This window comes from Cricetulus griseus, chromosome 4 (assembly GCF_003668045.3).
Source record: "Cricetulus griseus strain 17A/GY chromosome 4, alternate assembly CriGri-PICRH-1.0, whole genome shotgun sequence".
In the NCBI taxonomy this organism is placed as follows: Eukaryota; Metazoa; Chordata; class Mammalia; order Rodentia; family Cricetidae; genus Cricetulus; species Cricetulus griseus.
In genome coordinates this window covers 93898283-93922245 of record NC_048597.1, presented here as the reverse complement: position 1 = coordinate 93922245, position 23963 = coordinate 93898283, and the positions used below count along the sequence as shown (strand labels likewise).

At 51.2% G+C, this 23963-nt stretch overlaps 1 protein-coding gene across 1 annotated transcript; it reads left to right on the top strand.

Moving 5' to 3' along the window:
• Nucleotides 1–7771: 7771 nt before the first annotated feature.
• On the top strand, nt 7772–23469 carry Foxn4 (forkhead box N4). The gene is made up of 9 exons (XM_027416087.2): nt 7772–7857; nt 16418–16563; nt 18173–18285; nt 18362–18487; nt 18695–18822; nt 19326–19422; nt 20276–20483; nt 21920–22312; nt 23213–23469. The coding sequence occupies exons 1-9, from the start codon at nt 7772–7774 to the stop codon at nt 23467–23469; spliced, it is 1554 nt and encodes a 517-aa protein (XP_027271888.1).
• The last annotated feature ends 494 nt before the right edge of the window (nt 23470–23963 follow it).

Sequence of the window (23963 nt, the reverse complement as noted above, 5' to 3'; positions counted from 1 at the left end):
AATAGCGTCCTCAAGGGTTATCCATGTTGCCACATATAACAAAGATTTCTTTCCTTTTCAAAGCTGAATAATAAATACTCCACAGCACACACGATGCGCCACATCTTGCTTCTTCATCCATCCGTCCATAGATACCTGGGTCTCCCCCCACCTTGGGCTGTTGTAATGTCACTATGCGTATGGACAGGTGTCTGTCTGTTCATGTTCCTGCTTCCTATTCCTTTGGGTTTGTATTGGACCAATTAACTGTGTTTTGCAGTAACTTTGGAATACAACCAGCTGCAGAGTCAGTGTTGAGTTTCCATGGATTCCCCCACCCACCTGTTGTAACTGGACTTTTATGTGATGTGTTTCACTCAACTAAGAAGCCTGTGTTGGTATGTCCCATTTTGGTTTTTGAGATTTTGAGACAGGGTCCCACTCTGTAGCCCATACTGACCTCAAGCTTGCAGCATCCTCCTGCCTCTGCCTGCCAAGTGCTGGGATTAAGGGTGTGCACCAACAACGCCCAACTTGAAGTTCTTTTGTAAGGAGTATTTCTTTTTATTTTTGTCTGTATAGACCCAATGGATATTTACTTAATACTTTGAGGTATAGCCCGAGTTTGATCACCTCTGGCTATCTCTTCCTATTTTAAACAGTGCACCAGCAGATTATAAATTTTGCATCTGACACTTCAATGGATATTTCAGCTGGATAGAAATAGACTTTCCAGGGCAGGCAAGATGGTTCAGAAAGTAAAGGTGCTTGCAGCCAAACCTAGCAACCTGAGTTCAGTCCTGGGACCTACATGGTGAGTGAGAAAACTATCATCTGAAAACCACACATGTGCACACATACACATACAAAATAAATTAATTTTTAAAAAGACTTCCAAGAAATGGGTCTTTGTCATAATCAAGGTTACCGTGTCATTGGTTTCTGCAGCAAAGGCTGACTGGCTACGCTGAATGAGACATTATCCAGCCCATTGCCAGAGGGGCAGTTGATAAGCACCATTTGCTGGGTACCACTAGCATTAGCCTGAGACGCTTTATAGGCGTCCCTTCAAGAGAGGACTGTAAAGCCTCTTCTGGGGACATAATTAATTGGCCCAGGAGACCGGACTTGCCATTATTCCTGAGCTAGCCCGACACTGTCCCAAATCCCTGGCTTCGAGGATAAGCAGCAGTAATGTTGTATTGGCAAACTGTTGTGTGCTGTTTAGCCATGTTCAAAGTGGACTCTGGGGATGGAGAGGGCCTCCCATCTCAGACTCCAGCATGTTTGTATCAATTGTCTTCTGAAACTCTCTATCCCATGTCAGGCTGGTCCCCAGACCCTGTGACAGGGAGAGGGGACAACAGCAAGCTTTTAAAGGGTTAAAATTTTGTGTTCTTGAGAACAGGTAGGGAGCAGCCCAGTTCCAACAGAGGGTACTGTTTCTACCCCTTGGAATAAAAATGCTTGCCAGGGGTGGAGAGATAGCTAAGTAGTTAGGAGCACCAGTTGCTCTTCCAGAGGACCCAGGTGCAACTGAAATTTCCTTGGCCTTCCTAATGTTGAAAATGAGTGTGGCATACTTAGACACAAAGTCTTGATTAATCATCTTATTGTCAGCTGAGTCCCTAGTTCACAGAACCCCAGGCAAAGCAACTTCGTCCTATCCAAGGATGAGTGTCCAGCTTCCTGGTTCCACTTCAGGCATTTCAATAAATTATGTGTATGGGTGTTTTGCCTGCACATATGTCTGTGCCCCATGTGGGTGTGTGTGATGCCTGAGGTCACAAGACAGCCTCAGTTCTCCAGGGACTGGAGTTACGGATGAGTGATGGGGATTGAACCCAGCCTGTTTATGACCATCTGTAATTAATTGAAATTCCAGCTGACTATAAGGTGATTATATATTCAATCACATATTTCGTTCAAGCACGCCACACTCATTCGCAACATCATGACTGTTCAGCTGGGGGCTCAGCTGGTTGACAGTCTCAAAATCAGGTCATTGTACTCGAGTTGTCTTTATAAAGGTCAGACACCGATTAATTTTTGAGTCAGTGACAGCCCCACCTCCATCTGCAGAGTGCACAAAGGACTCTTTCCGATAGTGAGCAGCAGGTATCTATTCCCACAAGAGACTCTCAGCTGACACATCTACCACATTGCCATTACAGGCTTCTCCATGACACTGTGCTTAAACAGTCTGATGCACTCTGAAGAGTTAAAGCTAAGCACACTCAGAGAAGTGAACACTTTCCATGCACTCACTTGAGGGATTTCAGAGCACACAGAATGGCTGTAGAAGCCTACATACAGTAATCGACATTCTTAGGGACTAAAGTTTCCTGAACAGGCCAGGCACTAGGACCTCCACCGTATTCTTCAGCCTGAGATGGGGAGGTCTTTTTAGTCCGTTACACCCATGCATGTAATCAGCGATTGTTCCCATTGTAAACTCCAGATTCACCATCTGTATGCTCCAAAGGGCTGGGGAATTGTTAATACCCGGTCCCTGTGGGATTAATCTGCAATTTCACACTAAATGATTTTTAAGTATAATTTGTTACAATGAGACATTACCACTTCTAAAACAAACAGCCAGGGAACTGCTACTTTGCAATAGAGAGGAGGCTACCAAGAAACATCCAAACAGTTTCCATGCTACTGTTTATCTTCACTTTGGAAACAAATGGAAAAGGATGGAGATATCCCAGTCTAGAACCTTGGGAACAGGGGACTCTTTGTTACAGGGGAGCACTGTCAGAGGGGACCCTGTTACTGGGGAGCAGTGTCAGAGAGGACTCTGTTACAGGGGAGACTGTCAGACCAAAAAGGAGTTGTCAGGCTTGAGAAAAAGTTCTATACAGTTCTTCAAACCCCACTAAAGGTTCTGTGGCATTGGAGGGATCACATTGCTCACAGGGAAAGCACCAGTTCGGATGGTCTCTTGAGCAGTGAACTACTAAGAGACCTTTATGAACAGAGGAGAAGCCCTGGAAATCAGTCTGTGATATTGAAGAGAGCAGGCTCCTGGCAAAAGCAGTAAGCCCTGCATGGTAGGAAAAGATACACAAAATGGCTAAATGAAATCTGTTATGGAATTCAGAGGCAAGACAGTTGTCCCCACTGCTCATAGTAGAATGTGTTTCCTGATGATGTCTGAGGACTAGAACCTAGAGCACATCACAGCATAGACAGCACCCTGAAGGAGCCAGCCCTCCTGGCATCAGAGCTGTAGCATACCTTCCTGGCAACTTCAGCGAAAACCCAATTTTATTGGTTTAAAAAGTCGATATCCTTCTCAAAACAAAGATGTCGATTGCTGCCTTTGCATGGGAGGCCCACACTGCAGAACCACCCAGAAACTCCACCCTCACCATTGAGTGCCTTGTGCCCCCGTTAAGCCTCAGTCCTGCAGGCTGAGGCTGCCACTCCTTCAGGAAGGCCAAACAGCCCAAAGCTGCTCGGCAGGAGATGCCAAGACAAGTTATTCACTCCCCCAAAGCACTTCCAGCTAAGATTAAGCCACACGACCCATCATGTCTCCAGAGATTTGGAAGGGGTCTCAGAAATTTGACTAATGACTGCCACTTAACAATGTAATAATCAAAATGTACATTTAGTAATAGCCACCAAGCAATAGCCAAGGTGAAACGTTTTTGATTGTAGGCATCCATTATAGTTTTGATGTGACTTTGCCCTTTTAAGGTTTAAGCCAAATAGGCAAACTGCTGGCATTATCACACCCAAGACCACATTCGCTGGAACTACAACATGAAGTTCGTCCCCAAAGCAAAGTCCTCTTTATTTATATGGGGAATCTGCTACCAATGTGCATGTACTTGGTTCTTAACTTCAAGAAACTTCGGAGTCTATCACAGACCCATTTCCAGCCTGTGGATCCCTCCATCACAGCTCAGGCCAGAGCAGACACACAGCCCAGGGGCTCCAGAAGCGCCAGAGTTTTTATACCTGACCAAAAGACTCCTCATTCAATTCAGCAGTCTTAACACTTCTTTCAAATCCCGGGGGGGGGGGGGCTTTGTTCTTTAGAACCTAAAGAAAAAAAATCTCAAAGTCATACACCCAGAAGGAAAAAAGAGCATATAAGAATCCTTGGACATACTGATGACAACTACAAAACCAAATGAGGTTATTCTAAACTGAGAAGGAAAGGAAATTCTTCAAAACCAAACAGAAGTTCCTGCAATTTGTCCCACATTCCTTAACTGGATTGATTTTATAAATAGCCTGTGCCTTTTCATGAGATGTAAACGCCACAACCACTGACCTGGGTCTAGGTGGGGACAACCCGATTTCATAAAGGTAAAATAACTAACTTAAGTTAGTGGCAGGCCCTCAATAGGCATGCCCCAAAGGGACTCTGACACACAGGTGGGAGTAAAAGAGATCAACGACCTCCACCATCTCCCCAGAAAGAGTCCATGTTTCAGTATTTGAGGACTGTTTTCAGAAATTTGGCAGTGGTCTCCCTGGGCTACTGAACCTGAAGAAATCAGATTCAGAAACCACCGTCATGGTCACCTGCTGAAGAGGATGCTGAAGAGTTTGTTTCCATTGAGAAATTTGAGTCACCTAAGTAACTTTTGTTTCTAGCAGTTGACAAAACCAGGAAAAAAATATACCCCTGGCTCTCAAGTGCCCACCCTGTGCCTGACACAGCCAGGGGCTGTGACCCTGGGCGGTTCTGAGTGAAGAAAGATCCTAGTGATTCCTCTCAGACACGCCCCGCAGTTCACTAGGCTGAGCAGCTTGGGTGGCTCCTGGGTAGGAAGAGAGAGAATCAGTCCTGATGCTGCAGATGATCTGTACAGTTAGCAAGGGGAAAGCCAGAGAACTTCTCATGACCTGTGATGAAACTGAACCTCTCAGCCAGAGAAAACCTGGTTTGTTTGACCTCACTAGTGAGTTAGCATTGTCAGTTCAGTGAGAACACTGTCCAAACCCGTTTAGTAGGATAAATGAAATGTTCCCAGCTACCACTAAACTGGCTACCACCAGCTCAGTCAACAGCAACAGCAGGGACAAATACTTTCTCCCAGTCACAAGTACCCTAAGTCTCCTCAGAACTGACCTTTAAAACATAAGACACACAGCCCCAGATTAGGACAAACAAAAGCTACCTACCCTGCTCTTTCCTGCTTCAAGATTTTCCTCTCTAGGGATATGTCTGTGATATGTCTTTATGGGGCTCTTGCTCTCAAAAATCTTAAGTGTGCTAGCAAAATCAGACTCAGTATGAGGCTTGGGGTCCCCTCCCTACACAGGAAGCTGTGGGGACAGGTAGACTGTGTCCTTTTCCATTTAACTAAGAAAGGCAGACTAGGGCTGGTCACCCTTGGCTCAAGATGGGTCCCCTCCCCCAGCCCAAGTGCCTCAACTCCCCTTGATTGTAGAAATGGCACTTGTTAAAGAATAATTGTCCCCAGCTCATGGGGTTCCAATGTCACCAGGTGCCTGGGAGTGGAGAGATGCATTAATTTAATCAAAGTGTTTCTGAATCATCCTAGCAGTGGTATCTGGGTGTCATTTTTTCCAACTGATCCCCAAGCAAAGAACTCCAAATTTCTGTTTTTTAGTTTAAAATGATGACAGTTCCCAGCCAAAACTCAGAGAAGCCAGAGTTTTCATAAACAGTATTCTTTCTCTCCCTCCTCCCCTCCCTCTCTTCCTTCTCTCTCCCACCCTCTCCACCCCTGGCCTTCTTTTCCATAACAATCTACAGGTTTCATTGTTAATGGCCACACTAACCCTCAGAACACAGAACTTCTTTCCCAGCCCCTCTAAGGAGCTGTATCCCATCTTAATGGAAAGCAGGATTACCTCAAAGCGAAGCTAAGAATCAAATACACCATGCAGGCAGAACTTAGGTGATAAGTTTTATTGGAGAAGGGAAGGGAGTAGGGGAAGGGACCCACAAACGCTTGGGTTGCATACAACCAAACAGGTGAAACTAGTCGTGAGCCATCTGGGGACGGTCAAAGCAACACAGACCATGTGAACAATTTCATTCACCTTTGTAACCAGCCCAGGTCCACGAGCCAGTCAGAGAGAGGAAAACCGCTAAGTTTCCCAACTTATTAATTGGGATCAACTTCTGGAAACTGTTTCTCCTCGGTGAATGCAAGCCCAAGCCAACATATTTACTCTGCGAAGAGGAGGGAGGAATTGAGGGTGCTCAGGTGCTATAAGCCACGGCCAGGTGTCAAGGACATAACTACCAGGTGTCAGGGGTTGGGGACATGGACTAGATAGGGCTGAAACTCCGACACCCAGCCTTAGAAGCCGGGGCTCGACCTGAACTTAAGGTCACAGTGCAGGACACCCAACGTGGAGACAGTCAGGGCTGGCTGAGCCGGGGAGCACGTAGGGTGTGGTTGTCCCGTGGGCAGCAGTGCCACCCGAGCCCACGCAAGGGGCCATGGGGCAGGGGGCATGGGGCAGGGGGCATCCCCAGGCAGAGAGGGTCCCTATAGCCATTGACCTCCCTAGCGAGCGACAGTCCAGAGAGGTGTGGAGTTGTGGAGCCCTGTCCAGGGGGCCCTCCTGCACTGCGCGCCACCTTTCCCGCGGCGGGAGCGGGGCGGAGCACAGAGCAACGCGGGAGCCCTGGCGGGCCACTGTCTCCAACGGCCTGCTGCGCTCCCGGGGCCCTATCGCGGTCCCCTGTGTGGTGTGGGCTCAACTTTCTCGGAGCCACAGGTGGCCCAGAACATTCTGGGGTGGTGGACGTGGGGGACCAGTTCAATGCGTGCGCCTCTCTCTCCTCTTCCAGGTCCTCTGTCTGCAGCATCTGCATCTCAGCCCTGCCCATCATCCCTTACGCATGCTCGCAAAGTTGGAAGAGGGGTGTCTCTCCCCCAGTGATCACCCCACCCCAAGCACGGGAGCCCCGGGGGCGCAGGAGGCTGAGCTGCTGGGACTCGCCCGCTGAGATCCCCTTGACCCTGCCCTGTAACTGACCCCTGGGGAAAAGGAGGGGGAAAGAAAAAGCCCCCCCCCCGCCCCGTCACACTACCGCGCATGCTCAGAGCTGGACAGCTCCAGAGAGGGAAATTTAAAAACGGTTCGAGCTGCGACGGCGGCCAAATTGCGGACAGCAAGGGGCGAGCGCAAGGGAGTCCCCCCTGCCGCAACACCGCCCCCAGCGCCGCCCCCAGCGTGCCCCGGATCCGCTCCAGGTACTACGGTTCAGCCCTTGCTGTGTGCCCCATCCGACCCACGGGAGGCCCCCAGTGGGGCTGGAAGTTTCCCACGCCTGCTTCAGGCCTGGCTTGGAGTACTAAGGGGGGCCCGGGAATCTTATTTAATGCAGTGTTTGTGGGTGGCCGGGTGGATAGCGTGGTGCCTGGCGTAGTGCATGGACTGGTTTCCCAGCACCTGCGTCTGGAGTCTCCTCCACGGCGTTAGCCCTGCGGATGGTTCCTGGACCCACTAAGTCCCACTTTTCTGATGATAGCATTTTTAAGCTGATTGTAGCTGAATAGCGGTGGAGAATGGGGGCTTGGAAGCAAACAGAGTCCTTTGGATTTCAATTTTGCCAGGGCTTTCCAAAGCTTGACATTTCCATTTAGGGGCTTCCCCCTCCCCCCTCCTCCTTGAATTTGAAAGAACTTGGAATTTCACCCATTCTCCTCACTTGGCTCTTAAACTCCTGTAGGATTTTCCTGGGATTGTGACCCTTTGTCATTAGCTTCCGACTGTGGGAAGCTGCAGGTCTCTGCCCTGCCTACACCGATGCTAATGGGAACTTCCCCCCTCCCCCAAGGAGATGATACAAAGTGACATTCTGCCCAAAATGTCGGGAATGATAAGAAGTTCCGGGCTCAGTCACCACCGGTCTCCGCAGGAATACAGGTGAGGGGCCCTGCTTGTGTGCTGAATGCTAGAGACTCTCAAATTCAGAGACGCTCTCTCTGCAATGTCCCCTCTAAGGGACAGTCTCTCCTGGGTTAGACTGTGGGCAGCCTGGTGACAGCAGCAACTGTTGCTTCCCACCCAGTGACCCCAGCAGGGGCTCCAGGGAATGTCCCCCGAAAAGTGTTCTGGAAAAACTGGCTTCTACCCTCCGTGGGTATTGGGAGGTTGTAGGTTGGAACTTATGAGTTCTTAGCCCAGCTGTGTGAGCTTTAGCAAGCCCATTGCCCCCTCTGGGCCTTGTTTCCTCCTCATGTAAATAAATGATGCTGTTGAATTAGATGATCACAGGATCTCTTTTGAGCTCTATGGGCCAAGTAGACAGGAAGTAAAGCCCAAGTAAAATCAAAGTTCAGGTGAGGGTGGGGCAACCTAGTGGACCCTTGCCTTTTTGAGGGACAGCCATGAGAGTTTCAGCCAAAAACCAAACCAAAACAAAACCTTTATAAGAGAAAGAACTCAGGCCCAGAGAGGAGCTCAGTCAAGTACACACAGTTGGGAGGGAGAGAGGGGGAGAAGGAATGGCCCAAGGTCCCCTGCGAGCCTCTCTTCCTTGAGATGGGGTAGCCTGACCTGGTTCCCAGGGCCCTAAAGCCCACACCATGTCTTGGTGGAGGAGTGGGGCCAGGATGGGGGCTGCCCTGGGAGGACAGGCTGTCACCTCAGATCAACCCTGTTTACCCAAGGGCTGTCTGGCCCAGGGGCCACTGTGACACCAGCAGTGCCTGCTGAGGTAGCAAGCTGCCTCCAATTAGAAGGCTGCTTGTGGACACAAAGGAAGCCAAGAATTCAAAGGGCTACGTTTATTTTATGGTGTGTACATGCACGTGTGTGTGTGTGTGTGTGTGTGTGTGTGTGTGTGTGTGTGTGTATACGTGTACTTGTATGTGGATGTATGCAGCACCTGAGCAGGTGCAAAGGCAGTTCCTATACCCATCATTCCTGGACTCTGCTGAGCTCAACACTCAGGTGAGGCCAGCATCACACAGCCTATGACCCTGAGTGTCCTTCTTGCTGTCAGGGGTAAATAATCATGAGTGGGGGCTGTGTGAGCATTTCTAACTTGGGTAAACCTGGCTTCTCTGGCACTTTCTAAGACTCAGTTTCTCCATCTGTAAAATGGAGATAAATGGCACCCACAATATGGGGTTGCTATGGCAACCAAGCATCCATTTCTGGCTCAGCCATATGCCCATGGTATGATGCTCCTGGACCACATCACCTTTGAGCCCTCATTGGTTTAATGCAATGGACAATAGAAACTACTATGAAATTAACAGACACCCAGCAGGCCTGGCTCGTGAGAGCCAGTTCTCCCCTGGGCTCAAGGCATGGGTTCTGATTCCACTTCCATAGGGTCAAGAAAGGAAATAGGATAGATAAAGACTGTCAGTCAGACATATGTCAGTCCCCGGGCCTGCTGCTGATGGGTCACTTTCTGTCTTTAAAGTCAGCAGGGCTGGCTCAGTAGATAAAGGTGCTTGTGGTGCAAGCTGGTGAACGGAGTTTGATCCCCAGAACCCATGGACAAAGTGGAAGGAGACGCCACAAAATTATCATCTGACGTCTACACATATACTGTGATATGCATGCTCCCCCAAATAATAAAAAAAATAAAATTTAAATGGGCACAATTAAGCTGCCATGGGGATTAACGACAAAGCTTGCAGAGCATGGGCTGCTTAACTAGTCGTTATTGCTGCTTCCAACTTAGCCATGTTGGATGGACTGTGTGGGTGTCAGAAACAAGGAGGGCCTGCGGGCAGCCTGGAGATGGAATCTGGGAATGGGGTTGTACACGTGCTGCCTAATGGAGGCTCCCATGAGGCTTGGGCTACATGCCCAGGCCAGTGCAGCCCAAAAACTGCTTGCAGCACTGTGCACCGCCCAGCAATAAAACCAGGGTAAGACAGACAGAGAGCACCCTTATGGGGGTTGGCAGGTGTAGCCTGCTCACTGACCCGCTGGCAAGTGGGGACTAGAAGCAGGTCCAGTGCTATCATCTCCGGATCCAGAGGTTACTGGACCCAGCCCTTGGACAGTTAGAGCATCAAGATGGCAGAACACTTTAACCTTCACTGCAACAGCTGAGGACCCCTTCAGGCTGTCACTGCTTCTGCAGCAGATTTACTGCATAAATGGTGACTAGGGTGGTCCCCAACCCATCCTGCGAGGGCAGCATTCCCATGCCAGTCTGGTAAGGGAATGAATGCCTTAGCAAGATGACATGGGAAAAAAAAAAAAAAAAAGATGACGTGGAAGTGACAGGCCAAGTGGGGACTCCACCCTAAAGTTGCCACACACCCCATGGTCATCCTGCCCCTAGCCTCAAACCCCCACTGGTAAAGAACACACTACCTCAGCACTGTGTGACACCCCCCACACACACACACAAGTTACTGCTCTCTCTGATCCTCTTTCTCAAATGGAACCCCTGAGAACCAATCAGCAGGCTGCTGGGGGCGGAGGTGGGGGTGGGGTGGGGGGGGTGGGGTGGGGGGGTGTTGTACCTGCTGCAGGCATACAAGGCGGTGAGCCCGCCTGAGATAGTGCCTGATCCTGGCAGGGAAATTTTGTAATTACTTTGCTTCCAACAACTCCCATTTTTGTCCCTGAATAATAGCTCGGGAGAAGTTTGTGGGCCTCTCATTTGCACTCCTGTGTCTCCAGGGACCGCTCTGAGGACTAGATCCATAGGCTGTGACTCCAGCCACCTCAGGGGCCCCCATGCAGGCCACAAGCAGCTGCCTGGTGCTCCATCCCCCCTGGGGCTAGTTTGGCCGTTAGTTAAACTTTCAATGCCCACATCCCGGGAGGTTGCTGGCTTCAGCCAACCGCCCAGTTCTGGGGCAGCTGTCAGGGGTCAGTGGTGGAAGCCTAGACAGCAAGCCATCGCTAGTTCTTCTTCCTAGCAGCTGACACCAGAGCAGCCAGAGTGCAGCTCTGTCCCGGAGCAGCCTTGAGCATTGCTAGCTTTAGCTGGGGTTTCTTCTTTGCCCAGAGGGTGGGAGGGAATTCCATTCCCAGAATTCTGAGGAATGGAGTTCGAAGTACCTACCAGGTGCTAGTTTCAGTCCCAGCAAGTGCACTTCACCCGTTATCCTTACAGCGATGATCCCGCTCCTACTATAGACAAGAAAACTAGGGACAGTGGCCGGCACTTGCCCACAGGCTTATGTTTGGGGAGGGGAAGGAGGGAAAAAACCCTGAGCAGATGCCTCAACTTTTGGAACTTAGTTCAGAGAGGTGAGACCCAGCACCTTCTCTCTGCAGAGCAAGGAAGAAGCACTGGTGCGTTCTCAGGCCCACACCTACTCATTGTGCTCCACGGGGAGTCCTTGCCCTGATCATTGACTTCCCAAAATGTTAGGGTCTGCCCTAAAAAAAAGGCAGTGACCCTGGGGAAAGGAAGTTCTCCCCCACCTCTGCCAATGCCTCCGCCACACCCCCACACCCCCCCCCACACACACAAACACAGTGGTTTTCTTCAGTGGGCAGAGAGTGGCTAGTTCAGTGTTGACTGACTGGGTGGATGGGTGAGCAGACAAACACTGCATAATCATGGGCAGCTATGTATGCAGGTGGAAGCCTGAAACTCATAAGGGGAGGCACCACCCACCAGCTGGAGCCTCCCAGGTAGACTATCAGGGATACAAACATCTTTCCATACTCCATCCTCAGTATATTGAATAGCAGACCAGCTACTGCATAGACAAGAAGTATTAGCCTTGCTGGAGTCCAGTCATGCTACTCACCCCCAAATGTACACACGTCCTTACGTACATACACACACACCCCAAGTTCCAAGCCAGCTATTGTTCTAGAGGGGAACAACAACTCCCTGCCCCCCCCCAAGTCACATGATAGCATCGTGTACTCGCTCTTGTCTTTCAGGGAATTTCTGAGCATGCTAAGTAGCATTTAATTTTTTTTTTTTCTGTAAACCCTTCTGAAAGCTATTACAAAGGGTATGTGAGCTGGGTAAACACAGCCTTCAGAAGCTTAATCCTGCAGACTGGCAACAAGAATGGTCTGTGGAGATGTAACAGTTTCTCACTAGCTACAGCCGGGGGAGGGGGGGTTCGGGGGAGGCTGTAAGATCAAGGTGAGCTGTTGCCATGGGGGGACAACATTTGGGTCGTCCAGCCCTGCTTGGCTCCAAGAGAATAAGAGTTGAACATCTAGAAAGTGGGCATTTATGTTGAGTGTCTTCTGTGTGCCAAGCAAGACCTGTGCTGGGCTCTGGGACTTCTGCTGTAGAAGAGACAAAATCCCTTGCTAACCCACTACAGATAGTGGGGGCTCCTGGGCTCCTGGGACCACTTGTACCCAGTAGGAGGTACAGCTCCTGTATTAACCTTCTCACCCTTCTAGACCCTCAAGGTGCCCCAAAAAGCTGGGTGGTGCCTGCCTTAGCTGGGGACTCTAGCAGGGCTCAAGAGAATGGAGGTTTGTAGGCAACTATAGGACTGACTTTTCGGGGTTCAGAGAGACTGGCATCTGCCAGGGAGGCCTGGCAACACAGAGACAGCAAGGAAAGACACAGGTTGTGAGCAAACAGAAGGCATGGGGCCCCCAAGGAAAACACAGCAGAGTCATTGGAGGCTTCGGCAGTGATTTCCACCCTACCCAGGGACTCACAGTGCTCCTTCAGGGACTCACACTGCTCCTGGGTCAGAGTATGGTCACCCAGTCAGCCAAAGGCTGACTCAACTCCCTAAGATGTGTGGGAGTCACCTGCATTTAAGAGGGAACACGGGGTGATTGTTAATTGCAGGTGTCTGACTGATGGCTAGCTGGGCAGCAGGGACATGGTGATCAAGTGGGGGATGGGGCCACAGGAGGGGTGAGACCAGGACTTCATCCCAGAGCCTGTCAGTGACAGAGACAGAGACTCAAAGATGAAGAGATTCAGAGGAGAGTGGGGGAGAGGCACAGGTTGGAAAAGCTGGTCTTGGGTGGTTTTCTCTGCCTGCCCCCCCCACCCCCAGTTGGCAGGCATGTGGTAATCAGGAACAAGGTGACCCCAGGGTTTCTCCTCACAGAGAAACAGGGGAGACCGTGAACAGACTGGTGAGGCCCCAGGCCAGGCTTCCATTGTTTGCCTTCTTCATTTCCACATGTCCTATCTTTGTCTGGCAGAGGGAAAAAGTTACTTCTGAGCCTGGCCATAGCTGCTTGCTCTCTGTCTCCCCATCTCAGTCTGTTGCTTTTGCCCCCTCATGGTAACGAGAGAGATCCCAAACCACCTCTCTGCCACCCTTCCAAACCAGCTCTGTGAGTATGAGGTGTCACTATTCTCATCCATACCCACTTTACAGTTCGGCAAACCAAGGTTAGGAATCAAGTGTTCTTCTGAGGTAGTTCCTAAAGTCAGGACTCTTTCCTGTAGCAATGCCCTGGACCCATAGTTTACACTGCATGAGGCACTGGGGAAAAGTGAGGCTGGACACGTGTGCCTTCTGGATGGGGAGATGCAGGAATTGGTGAGAAAGAAGCCTGGAGGGCCCTGTGCTGCTGTGAAGAGGGGTACCCTGCTTTGTTCCTGGCCTGGACAGTGAGGATCTGTCCTTTGTCCACTCTCCTTTGTCCTCCCATGCATCAGTCCCTGGTACCTGTGTGCTGAAGAGAGGAGGGGACAAGGCTTGGAGCTAGTGGATTCCTTCCACAATGCTCCATCGAGAGAATGCAGCAGGGTTGGCTGGGCCGAGCAGGGCTGGCACATAAAGACATACATTCTGGCTAGGAGTTGGGGAAAAGAAGGAACAGATGGCCCTTTGCATGCCTGAGGCAGCAGGGGTGTCATGGACCCCTAAAATGAATAGCAAACCCCTAAGAATGGAGAACAGGGTCCAGGTAAAAATGCAAAGTACAGCAGAAACTGGATTTAAGTCCTTGTTGCCTCAATTGCATGCAAAGGGACCTTTACTGTGCTAGCCTCAGTTTCCCCATCTGTAAAGTAAGGTGTTCTATTATCTGTAGCCATCCTGGTGCTCAGAGATAAGGAATTCATGAGGGCAGAGAGCAACTCTAGCAGGGCCAGGCCCAACTGTCACTCTCGTGTCTTTCTTAGGGTGGGTGACCTGGACTCAGCCTGTTTCAACCAGCCACATGGGCACATGAAGGTTGCACACAGGGTCTGGGTCCTCAGTGAGCCCCAGGAGGGCTAAGGGTAGACTGGTGAGCTGCAGATGAGGAGCAGGAAGCACTCATGGCAGATAGTGACAGAGCTGAGGCACAGGTGATGTGGCTGTCAAAAGACAGGAAGAATCCTCCCCAAGGAGCCTGGAACCCTAATGATCCTGCTCTGTCCTGGCTGAGACTGGGATTGTAGTGCGGCTGTCTCCCTGTGACACTGGCTTCCCTGGACCACCTTAGAGCACAGGCAGGCGACCTGTGAGGGACATCCTAAGTGAAATACCCAGAAGGCAGTTAGGATGGTCTTGGGAAAGTAGTACAAGGAAGGGCCAGGCCCCCAGGGAACAGCAATGACAGAAGTGCAGATGCAGTCTGTGTTTGGGTGTGATGAGGAGGTGGCAGTTGGGCACATTGTGGTGGCTACAGGAGGGACAAAAGAATGCAGGGAAAGGAGGGCCACCACCAGGACAGCACCAACCCCGACCCAGCGCCTGCTCTGGTGAAGCACCCATGGCCGTCTTCACTCCATGGGAAATGGCTCACGGCACAGGGACAGACAGACCAGGGACTCAGTTTCCCCATATGGAAAATGGGGACAACACAGGGCCTAACTTTAAAGGTGTTTCTTGGTGAGTGGAGTGGCTGTATGTTCACTGGTTCTGAGCCTGGCTATTCTTAACTGTGATGCTAATATTGGTGTTAAGGCTGCTAAAGAAATAAATGGTCACAGTGTATTTGTTGGGAAACAGGTACTGTTCAGTGTTTCACAGACTTGACACTCACAGAGTCCTGTAACAGGGACAGTTGTCTGTGGCTTATAGATGAAAAGCCAAGGCTCAGAGAGGTTAGCAAGTGTCTTAAGGGAGACCAGGATTAGAATCCCAAGCTTGAGCTTCCACCATTGTGCACGTTGCTTCCTGGATTCACCCCTGGCAGGTTCTAGTCCATGTTGGTGTCCTGGAGCCTTGCAGAGTTCCCACCTTGTAAAACCTGATGGCAGAGGTATGCCTCTCCATCCCCCTAAGTCCTAAGCAGAGCCAACCCTGGGAGGTTGCCTGGTTGTGGGGTGAGGACAAGAGAGTGGGGTCAACCCCTCCCCTTTACACCATAGTCTCTGGGGGCCTAGGAGACAGATGGCATGGCCCAGGCCAGGGCCAGGACTGTCACTCAGATGAGTTATGAGCAGGCCAAAGGGGTGGCACTCAGGAAACCACAGAAACAATAGCACTGAGACTCAGAACAATGGGGGCCACGTGCCGTAGGGGCAACAGTCGTTTGTGGCACAATGGGCCACCAGGGGACAGCAGCCGGGCCAACTGTTGCCACTGACACGGACCAGCCAGTTTTCAAATGATTTCCAGGCTCTGTTTTTCTATGAGGCAACCAATGGCGGAGATAGCCGATAGTCACCTGATAGCGGCTTCATGGGCTGATGTCCCAGGCCTGGGACAACTGAGCAGTGGTGCTCATGGCAACACTGTGGCTCCAAAACACAAGAGAACAGAGATGGGAAAAGAAGGAGAGGGTGTGCTTGGAGGTTACAGGAATGTGAGCGCAGGAATGAAAGGCCAGTGGCAACCCCCCGCGGACGTGGGAGGAACCCAAAGGCTGTGGTTCTAGGACACAAGTTCCCCCTCACTCCTCTCTTTCTGAGACCCTGTCTCACAATGGTTTGAACTCGAGTGTGGCTAGTCTCTTGGCAACAGAGCAGACAGCACCCGGTACTGATGAGATAGATAGTGCTGGGGTGTAGCATGGACATCCCAGTACAGAATACACAGATGCTACCACAAAGCTGTTGGGCACATGGCACATGGAGCTTCAGGGATACCAGAGGCAGTCCCCCTGTTGTTGGGGTCCTTGTGCAGCACAGCTTCTTTCTGCAGAATTGGATGTGTGCATTCCATGCATGTATTTGTTGGCCTGCTGAGGACCATAGGCCTCATGGGGCTCCAGGAGCTGCCCGGGTCACAATGAAGAGCCCTGGCTGCAGGCTGTGCCATGCTAAGTAGTCTTGATCAAGTGACCCATTGTGCTGAACCTCAGTTTACCGTATGTAAAAGGGGACACAGTATGCAGATACCCTAGGCAAAGTGAGACCAGAAGTGTTTTAAATTTCGATTTGGCAGTTTGGGGAGTGTTGAGGTAGGCACAGTGTGGCATCTTTAGAGAGAGGCTGCAGTCTCACGGGTGTCTCGTGTGTCTTACATGGCCAGCTTGAAGGGATTTATATACACGATTTTCACTGTACCCCCATTTGGATGGTGATCCCTCAAATGATCCAAGGTGTGGAGTTGTCCACAGTGGCACGATGGAGGCGCTCAAGAAGTTCTGGATTTTGAGGTTTTGGTTTTTGGAACAGGCTCCTGCCAACTATGGGTGACGATGACCTCCCTGGAGACCTTCAGTCGCTGTCATGGCTTACATCCGTGGATGTGCCTAGGCTGCAGCAGATGGCAAGTGGACGGATAGACCTGGGAAGCCCCAGTATGCCACATCCACACCCAGGTAGGCTCAAGGGGAGGAGGTGACCCCTGGCCCTGCCCTCAGCCTGATGAGTGGCCCTGGAGAGGTCCCTCTGTCTCTGATCTCTTTGTCCATATCTGTAAAATGGGAGCAGGCCCACACTTCCTTAGTTAGAAGAGATCATGGGACATCTCAAACACCTCACACAGTCAGCAAACTCATGGTGGGCCAAATGCAAGCCGAGGCCCATCCTTCCAAGTGCTAAGGTGGAGTTTAGATTTTCTGAAGTTTGTAAGAAAATGGACGATGGTTGGCAAGGCCCAAAGCCTTTGCTGTCTGGCCCTTTAGAAAACAAGTGTACTGCCCTCTGTTCTAGAAGATTCTGAGAGACTCTTGGCACCTAGTAGGTGCTCTGTAAGTGACAGGAAGCTGTAATCAAAGGAAGTAGACTGAAGACAACACTGATGGAGAATGGCGGCAGAAAAGTTATCACCATGTAAGAACAGGGCAGAAGTGGACATTAGTATCCGGCAGGATGGCTCTCCAGGCAAATTTCTCTTGTGCAATATGCACAGCAAGAGGCAGCTAACATATGTCTCCCATGAAGGACCAGGAAATATCTACTTTTGAGACAGGTTCTCCCTAAATATCCCAGACCGGCTATGAACTCCAGATCTGCTTACCTCAGCTCCTGAGTGCTGGAATTATAGGTATGCTCTGCCATACCTTTGCTGAAAATAGATTTTAGACCTTTTAATTCATAAAGTATAAGTTGAAGCTATCCAGTATTGATGTTGACACTGAAAATCCAGCCACAAACTATATGTAAAACAGGTGTCTGCCAGTAAAGATTTATTGACAAATCAGGCTATGGACCAGCTTTGGCCTTCTGATCAGTTTTCTAACTCTAATCTAGAATCTTGGAAGACATCTATGCAGCATTGGGATGCACCTGCCTCTTAGATCAGTTTCCTCATCTTCAGGGAATGTGTACAGAACTATTCTTACAGGGTATTGCCAGTGGTCCATACAGGAGACATCTTAAAGCTGTTGAAGTTTGGTACATGGTAAAATAAGCCAGGACACAGCAGCCTTTTGCAGGTCACTTTTACTTGATTAGAGGTCATGCAATGAAAATCTGTGATGGATTAGTAATGTCTGTCACAGGCCCAGCATTGGAAGCAGGTGCACATCCGTTATCCTTGTGCTAAAATTGGGTGACTAGCAGAGATTCAGGGAAGAGGGGACAAAAGCACATCTAAATCTAGAGTTCTCAAGGAGCCATGAAACTTTTCAGGAGATGAACAATAAATTGGCGTTTTAGCTCATGAAGGACAGGAACCAAGGTAGTCTATCATCACGTCATCATCATTATTGGCTCACATTTATAAGGATTTTATCACCTGCCCAATCAAGTGCTAAGCGCTTGGTAGGCAGCATCTCATTTAACCATCACAACTTTGTAAATAGGTGAGGGGTCAGCAGAAATGGGAACAATGAGGCTGGCACCAGGTTATAGGTTCAAGGAACCCCACTGCTAACCACCACATTCCAGAAAAGTGATTTGGAAACGCTGGGTATGCCCGGTGCTGGGGTGGAGGGTGGCCCCCACCTCCCATCGTGGCCACCATTTTGTACCTTCCTTCTACAGGTTCTTTGGCTGGGGCAGCAGACCTAAATGTGGGTGCCACCTCACACCCCCTGCTCCGTGGCCAGGCTGCCATGGCCCCCAGAGGCATGCTGGGTTTGGGCCCCAGAGCTAGCGTAAGTGCTACCACATGGCTGGGAAGGGGGAGGCAGGTGACTGTCCCTTCCTGACCTTCTGTCTTGTCCCCTCCAGGCTGAGCAAATGAACTCATTCCCCATAGGAGGCCAGTCAGCGTCACCATCGGGTCTACAGGAAGTGCCACAGCTGTATTCACCTGCCACCCCACTCCAGTACCCTCTGCCCCCAGGGCCCCAGCAGGTACCACAGGCTCGGAGATATACCACCCTGCACTCATTTGTGATGTGCCCATGGTGTTGGCACCATTCATGCCTTGCTGGGGACACGGGAGCAGCTTCTGTGTTTAAATCCCTGCAGTTAGAAACTGGCCTGGGGTTTGTAATTTACCTCTACACTGTCTCATTGCCCTTCTCTCTATGCTGCCTGGCCTCGTCCCTTCCTGTGAAGTGTCCTCCTGCAGGCCTCTATGGCTCTCCATTTGCAGCACGGCCTTCCTACCCACAGGCCCACATGGCAGTGCGCTCACCACAGGACCTGCACCCCAAACACTATCCCAAACCCATCTACTCCTACAGGTAAGGTCTACCTGTAGGACTACCCACAAGTGGGGCACAGGGGCTGCCATTGGGGCATCTTAGGCAGATAGGAAAGGTGATCTGGTTCCTAAGGGAACCCCCAGGTGGGACCCACTGTTGGGAGGGACTGGCATGTGGCCAGCTAACCCTGCATCAGCATGGTTCTCCATCTTCACAGGCCGGATGGTTTGGCCTCTCCAAATCTGCTTCTTCAGATTAAAAAGTTACAGAAAAGGGAGCGTGTATCTTGGGATTCAAGGCTGGGGTGGGGAAGGAAGCATCTTGGGTGAAGTCTAAAAGCCCATGGGAGGGGGGCTCAAAGAGCAATAGTAATTTCTCAGGTCACTGCAGTGGCTGAGCTGGGAGAAGGCTAGGGAAGGGACAGGCGTGGGCCCAGGAAAAGTGCAAAGAGCTAACACTAGGAGTGTAGCAGGGCTGGTACCAGCATAGGGGACCTCAGGCTGTCACCTGAGACCTGTTTGCGGCCCCATCTCTGGTCCCAGCTGTCTGATTGCCATGGCCTTGAAGAGCAGCAAGACTGGCAGCCTGCCTGTGAGTGAGATCTACAGTTTCATGAAGGAGCACTTCCCCTACTTCAAGGTGAGGACTCTGACTCAGGGTGGGTAGTGCTGGAGCCACCTGACCCCCCCCCCAGCACTGCTACAATCCAGGGCTTCCTCTACATTAAACTGAGCTATGCTCTTAGCCCTCTTCCCCCCCCCCCCCCGCCCAGTTTTGTCATGCCTGATAGGAGGGACAGGTGCAAGTTACAAAGAAAACAGGGCATTTGAACTAGGTTCTGATATATGAAGCAGAGCTCACCATGCTCCTCGGGGTGTAAAGAGTGGAGGGCCCAGCCTAGTTGTTCATCACAAACTCAGTAGGACAGCATGATGCCAAGCTCACCTTAAGTAAGAGCCAAAGGACTTAGGAAGATCTTGTTGGTTGCTGGAGTGCGGTTGGCCATTAGACACCATGTAAACTTCAAACCGCCCCCAAAGACCAACAGGCAGCCAGGAGTCCCAGATCACAGGATCTCATGCCTGGACAACATGCCAAGTAGAAATGCTGGAACACATGGATTGGGTGAACTGGGTCCCAGCATCTGGTTGCCTAGCAACAAAGTATAAGCATTTGAAAGCGATCTGCATTGAACTTACTGGGCAGCTACATAACCATCAGGATCAGTCTCCCCTAATCCCTACCCAGTGGGAGAGGCAGAAGGGACATTCCTGAAGCCTGGGCTGTGGTCCAGCTATAGGTCCCAGGGTACCAGGGCAGGGCCTCTTGCGTGCCAGTCCCCATCCTTCCCTTTCATCTCCACAGCTTGCATTGTAGACAGAATTCCCTGTGTCCTACCCTGTGAGGCATGAGTTTGAGCATTTCCAGACAGGTAAATAATTGCTAGAGAGATCACCTGAGGAGTCTACTGGGTACTCATGTGTCCCCACAGACAGCGCCTGACGGCTGGAAGAATTCGGTTAGGCACAACCTGTCACTGAACAAATGCTTCGAGAAGGTGGAAACCAAATCCAGTGGCTCCTCACGCAAGGGTTGCCTGTGGGCCCTGAACCTGGCACGCATCGACAAGATGGAGGAGGAGATGCACAAGTGGAAGAGAAAGGACCTTGCGGCCATCCACCGCAGCATGGCCAACCCGGGTAAGCCCCTGACCCCCACACACACCCGCCACCTCCCCGCCTCCCAGGACTACCCGCCCTTGTCAAAAGCCAGCAAGTGCAGGGACCTGGTGAGAAATGGGAAAGGCTGTCGAATCTGCCATCCCCAATTTCTAACCTCACAGCTGTAGGATGGCATCGGAATGGGTGTTTGAGATAATAGGAGAGCTGGAGAATAGCCAGGCGGCTAAGAGCACTTCCCGCTCTTACAGAGGACAGAAGTTTGTGTTCTTAGCACCACATATTGGACTGCTCACAATTGTCTGTAGCTCCAGATACAGAGCATCTGGCATTTTTTTTTTCTGGCAGAGACAGACACTATGTAAAAGCCAGGGGTGGGGGGTGGGGTGACACATGTTAGCATGTGTGTGTTAGCCCTGTCCTGGGAAGGCAGGGATGGGAGGATACCTGGAGCTCTCTAACCAGTCTAGCCAAAGTGGTAGCTCCAGGTTCAAGTGGGACAGCAATGCTACACTGAGTGGCACAGAGTAGGGTTTTGGCAGAAAGTGGCAGGAGGGTGCAGCATGGCCCCACTCATCTCAGATCTCCTGTGAGGTCCTGGGCAGGTCTGGCCTTCCAGATTCTTACCTCTAAAGTGGCCTAGCTACATCTTAGGCCCCTTATGGTCCAGTATCAACATTGTGCTACATCCAAGGAGACAAAGGCAACAGCCAAACAGAGGTGAATTCTGGGGCTGGGGAGACGGCTGAGTAGGAAAAGCACATACTGCCGTGCGAGGACCTGAGTTTGAATCCCCAGAGCTCAGGTAATGGCGGACATGGCAGTGTGCATCAGTAATCCTAGCGCTCCTTTGGCAAGATGGATGGTGGAGAAGGGTGTGAGCTGGCCCCAGGAAACCTTGTCTCGGGGAAGGCAGAAGGCAAGGACCCACTCCTGAGGCTATATTCTGGCCCTGCCATGTGCTCCATGGCACACACATACATATGCACCCTTTTTAGAGAAGGGTGATGTCTGTTCTTTGCTTATATTCATTCTCACGGAAGGGGACCAGCTCTTAGCTGGCAACAATGATGTTCAGTGTTGTTTCTATACACAGAGTAGGGAGGTCTCCACAAGCATTAATGATCTGACTGTCTCCTAGGACCTTTCTCCCTGCCCCAGCTCCTTCGGGGGCTGGAAAGAGTTCATTAAAGTCTTAGGGCCACAGGTCTGTGCTGTAAGGTCCTACCTGCAGGGTAGGGGCTGTTAGGATTTCATGGCAACTCCTGTTCCTTGAAGGCCTTTTAATGGCTTGGGATGGCATCATATCTCCATAGCAACCCTGTGTGGAATGTATGGTGCTATCTCAAAGAAGAGACAGTCTAAGATGGTTGCTAAATTCACCTGGGTAGTTGCACAGGGACTTAGGGGCTGATGACAGCCGGGGCTTCTAAGTGACATTTCCTACTTGTCTGCAGAGGAGTTGGACAAGCTCATCTCAGACCGGCCAGAAAGCTGCCGGCGTCCTGGCAAGCCAGGAGAACCAGAGGCCCCCATGCTGACTCATGCCACCACGGTGGCCATGGCCCACAGCTGCCTGGGCATCTCCCAACTCCCACCAAAGCCACTGATGACCCTGTCCCTGCAATCAGTCCCCTTGCACCACCAGGTCCAACCCCAGACACACCTGGCCCCAGACTCCCCAGCACCAGCCCAGACCCCACCTCTTCATGCCCTGCCCAATCTCAGCCCAGGGCCTCTCCCTCAGCCGGTCATGGGTAGGCCTCCTGGGGACTTCCTCAACATCAGCACTGACATGAACACGGAGGTGGATGCCCTGGACCCCAGCATCATGGATTTCGCTCTTCAGGGTAAGATACAAGAGATGGGGGTTGGACGGGGTTGGGGACAGAGATGGGAGCCCAGCAGCAGTCTGGCTGCACCCACCCTTAGCACCATCATATGACAACCACCACACCCACTAAACACTTAAAGCACCTGCTGTATACCAACCAAGCACTTCCTAGGCATCACCTGCCACAGCCCCAAGGCCCTGGCATCTCATGACCTCATTCTGCTGATGACACTGAAGCAAAGAGAAGTCGAGTTACCAGCCTGGGTCCCCTGGCTACTCAGTGACAAATCTACAATTTAAGCCTACTACCTCAAACTTTCTTCAGTAATTGCTTCAAAGCTATGCATGCTAAGTTGGGGGGGTTACACTATGGCAAAGTGTCCCTCTTCAGTAGGTCAAGGGTGAGAGGATTGTTGCTAGATGCATCCAAGAACTAACCAGGGTATTCTGTGCTTTGATGAAGGCTCCCAACTCATCCAACCCCTAAATGCATGTGCCTGCTGTGTTCCAGCCCTTGTGTCCTGTCCCTCAGTAGAGAACAGAATCCAGTGGCAGGGGAGTCAGGCAAGAGGTCTGTCGCAGTTGTGCTGTCTTTCTGTTCCTCCTCTCATCCAATGAGAATGAAATTTTCCATTCATCGTTCCCACCTTACCTCAAAGGTGGGCTTTTGCATCATCTCTGTCTTACACTGTGGCTAAGAGACTAAAATGGCTTCCCCAGGGACACACATCAGCAGGAGGAAGACCAGAGTTAGAATTCTGCCTTCCCTCCACTCTTTGTAAAAACACAAAGCCTTGAACATTATACACACACACACACACACACACGATCTTTGCCTCTTTTCCTAGGAAGGGGATTTGAACTCAGGGCTGTTTGGCCCCAAGCCAGCCCACCCAAATGCTTTTGTCTTTGCAAGGTAACCTTTGGGAAGAGGTGAAGGAGGACAGCTTTAGCCTGGAGACGCTGGGGGCCTTCGGAGACTCCCCACTTGGCTGTGACCTGGGAGCCCCAAGCCTGACCCCTGTCTCCGGCAGTGGTGACCAGTCCTTCCCCGATGTGCAGGTGACAGGTCTCTATGCTGCATACTCCACCCCAGACAGCATGGCCCCAGCAGTGGCTACCTCTGCTCAGTACCTGGGTACTCCAGGCAATAAGCCCATAGCTCTACTTTGAGCCACCAGCCTGGAGAAAGGCACTGTGGCTCCATCAGTGTCTTCAGCTGCTGGTTGACAAGGAAGTGACAATGCTTAGTTCCTCCTGCTCCCCTCATGCTACCACAGGACACTTCTGGGGCACCCAAGTCAGAAGCATGGGAGAGTGGCAAGCACCCCACCTCCCCTTCTCCTTCAGGGCCTGAGAGAGGAAGCATGGCCATGTTGAGGTCTGGTTCTCTTTAGCCTGGAATGGATGGCCCTGGATGTTCACCGGCCCACCTTGGGACACAGCGGTATGTCACAGAGACACAGGAGGGGAAGCTCTGAGCATATAAATACATTCTCCCAGGAGAGGAACCTCGCCTATGCCTCAGAGTGTGGCCCAAAGCTGGAGAAGGGCCTGGTCAGCCTTGGACCTGCCTTGGAGGTGAGACGATTGACCTCTGCATGGGCTCCCGCCCATTATTCCTGGAGTTTCCGGAGCCATGCTGACCACTGGGACCTTGTGTAAAT